Raw genomic sequence first — 2963 nt, 5'->3', positions numbered from 1 at the left:
GGCCTTCCTGGGGTTCACTGCCCTCAGTGTGCGCCTCACCTCATATTCCTGCACTATGAGGCTTGGGCTGCTGCTGCGCGATGTTTTTGCTGCTGCTGCCTCTGGTCCCTTCACCTCAAAGCATGCGAAGAAGTGGTTTAGCTCCTCCGCAAGCGCAGCATTACCCTCAGTCAACGTGGTATTGCAAGGTTTGTAGTTGGTTAAGTGCTGAACTCCCTGCCATATCTGTCGTGAGTTGTTGGTGTTGAAGTGGTCTTCGATCCTTCTCTTGTACGCTGCCTTGGCTTCTCTGATTGCCTCTTTTCAACTCAGATCTGGCTGCACTGTAATGCATACCATCATCGGATCTAAAAGCGGCGTCACGTTGCTTCAGCAGGACCTGGACCTCTTTAGTCATCCAGGGTTTCTGGTTGGAATACACCTGGAGACGTTTGTCCACAGTGACACTGTTGACACAGAAGTTAATATATGAGAGCACTGATGTTGTGTGCTCTTCAAGGTCCTGATGTTCGAACATGCTCCAGTCCGTGTTTTCAAAACAGTCCTGCAGCTGACGTGATGTACCTTCTGGCCAGGTTTTCACAGTTTTTGTGACTGGGGAGGGCTCTTCTCCTAACGGGAGTGCATGCAGGGATCAGCAGCATGGACATGTGGTCTGACAAACCTAGATCTGGTAGAGGGGTTGCTCTTTAACCTTTTTGGATGTTGCTGTATGCTTTATCCAGTGTGTTTTTCCCCCCTCGTTGCACATTTAATATGCTGTTCAAATCTGGGGAATACTGACCTTAAATCAGCATGTTGAAGTCCCCAGCTATAAAGTGCACTGCGTTTGGATGGGAATTCTGCTGATTGCTTATTGTCTTGTGCAGCTCCTCCATGGCCGAGTTAGCATTAGCATCGGGTGGTACATACACGGCCGTTACCATGACAACAGTAAACTCGCGAGGTATGTAGACGGGTCTGCACTTCACAGTCAAATATTCCAAATCCGGGGAACAATGGCTGTCTGCCTGTGTATATCTGTACACTCCTGTTATGTCCTAGCTGAGACACCACAGGCAAGAGGATGGACGGCAGAGAAGACAAGGAAGTCCAGAAAAGAAAAACAAATAGATAAAAAAGAGAAAAGTGGTACCCTGCTGTGTATGTTCTTACTTGGACTCTCAATATCTTGTATTGTATGAGACAGCTTCATCTTGTGGCCAAACGAAGTAACAGCACTAGTCTAACACTTAAAATAGATAATTTTTCTTTTACATTTCTGTTAGTTTGGTCAGTATTTGTGAGTGAAAAGATTTTCAAAGTTCAGAATAGGTATTACTTTTAAAGATTGGCTGTGTGACAGGCAAAAAGTGTCAAATGTAGGAGACTGCAGACAGGATTAAACTAGCAACACAGACACCTCAGTATCAGTAAAAATTCACTAAAACAAAATGTTTTTTCTGAAGGTTTTTTTCCCCTTACTTCCCTTAAAAATGTTTTCCTGTTTACTTTAAATGGAATGTAGTTTAGTTTGAAAAGTATACTGTTTTGTTTCAGTTAGTCCTCATCATTCTTCTAGGTTTTTTTAATTATTATTTTTTAAATGGATGTAAATTAGTTAGTGATGTAACACATTTTGATGATTTTCTGTGATCTCATATTGTAACATTCTAAAACTCACAGGCTCACACTTCCAACTGAAAAAAAAAACTCTTCATAGATTTACTTTACTAAGCTGACCTGGTTACCAATAGACATGTCGAAGAAGACAGAACAGGGAAAAACTTGCACAGACTTAAATTTTCACAGAAGAGAAATGGAGAAAAAGATGAGCGACTCGGTATGCACAGCCCTGAACAAATTCCATCTGGATGGAAAACTGTGTGATGTGGTGCTCGTAGTGGACAATGTTATGTTTGACGCCCACAAGATCATCCTCAGTAGCTGCAGCTCATACTTTTGGTGAGTAGGTTATCTCAGCAGGAACAAAGTATCAGCAAGAAACTCCGTGAGTAACCAAATTCAAAGGTACATAATGTCTCTGATTGTGAAAACTAATACAAAATACAGTTTACGTCATAATTTTCAAGTCCTTCTTTCTATTTAGAAGAGGGGTCTCAAACCTAAATGAGCTGTGGGCACTGTCACCTCACTGGATGGCTGCTTTCGTAGTGCAAAAAGTAGTGCAAAAAATCAAACAAGAAAAAACCCACAAATATTTCCAAAAATGTAGTGTTTTGTTTGTTTTTTTAAATTTGAAATATTGTGTAACAAAAAAAACACACCTAAAAACGTGAACTGAAATGTTTTTCTCTCACTCTTAACTAACTAAAGTCTTTCATTAAACTGCCAAATAAACAAATTGGTACTCTCTTTCTGGCCAGACATGTGGCAGGACTTCTGCAATAGTTTTGTTCATGTTTAACAAAATAAAAATGCAGACATAAGCATTCACATTAGCTTTTAACTGCTAGTGAAGATTGTTTTCTTTACAAAAACTCTCTCACTGAACTAACACAGCCAATCCCTCAACATGTATCTATTCTCTGCTCATATTGCCTTCATATTAAATAATGATTTGCTTTTTAAAGAACTTATTTTAACATTGCACTCAACAACAAACAAATCCTCCCTAACAAAAAAAAGTAACTTCAAGGGCCAAACTGCATTATATTTCTTCACATCAATATACGAACCACAAGTAGGGGCGACGTAGGCTGCAAGTGGCCCGCAGGCCACGAGGTTGAGACCCCTGATTTAGAAATTTGTTTTGGTCAGCCTTTCTTGGTTGTTTGACCTTCACTATACTGACTGTGGTATGTGTGACAACATAAGTTCCTCAAGGCTTACGATTGATGGGAGTATTTGTTGTGGTATTACAACATGTGGTATGGGAAAGAATCCTGGTCCAACAGATTACACAGTATGGCATGTTGAAACTTGAAGTCAGCACTGCAAAAAGTCTACCTTAAAACCATGAT

General features: G+C 40.4%; 1 protein-coding gene across 1 annotated transcript in view; it reads left to right on the top strand.

The window, feature by feature from the left end:
- The first annotated feature begins 1724 nt into the window (after positions 1-1724).
- The window catches only part of LOC102212295 (kelch-like protein 10), a 5582-nt gene continuing 4343 nt past the window's right edge, over positions 1725-2963 (top strand). The window contains exon 1 of the mRNA XM_005724421.1: positions 1725-1944. Coding sequence (XP_005724478.1) covers positions 1739-1944 — 206 coding nt within the window. The 5' untranslated portion in view covers positions 1725-1738. The remainder of the gene's footprint in view (positions 1945-2963) is intronic.

This window comes from Pundamilia nyererei, unplaced genomic scaffold (assembly GCF_000239375.1).
Source record: "Pundamilia nyererei isolate P.nyererei 1_Seehausen unplaced genomic scaffold, PunNye1.0 scaffold00012, whole genome shotgun sequence".
In the NCBI taxonomy this organism is placed as follows: domain Eukaryota; kingdom Metazoa; phylum Chordata; class Actinopteri; order Cichliformes; family Cichlidae; genus Pundamilia; species Pundamilia nyererei.
The sequence above is the reverse complement of the archived record's forward strand: the minus strand, read 5'-3'. Positions and strand labels throughout refer to the sequence as shown.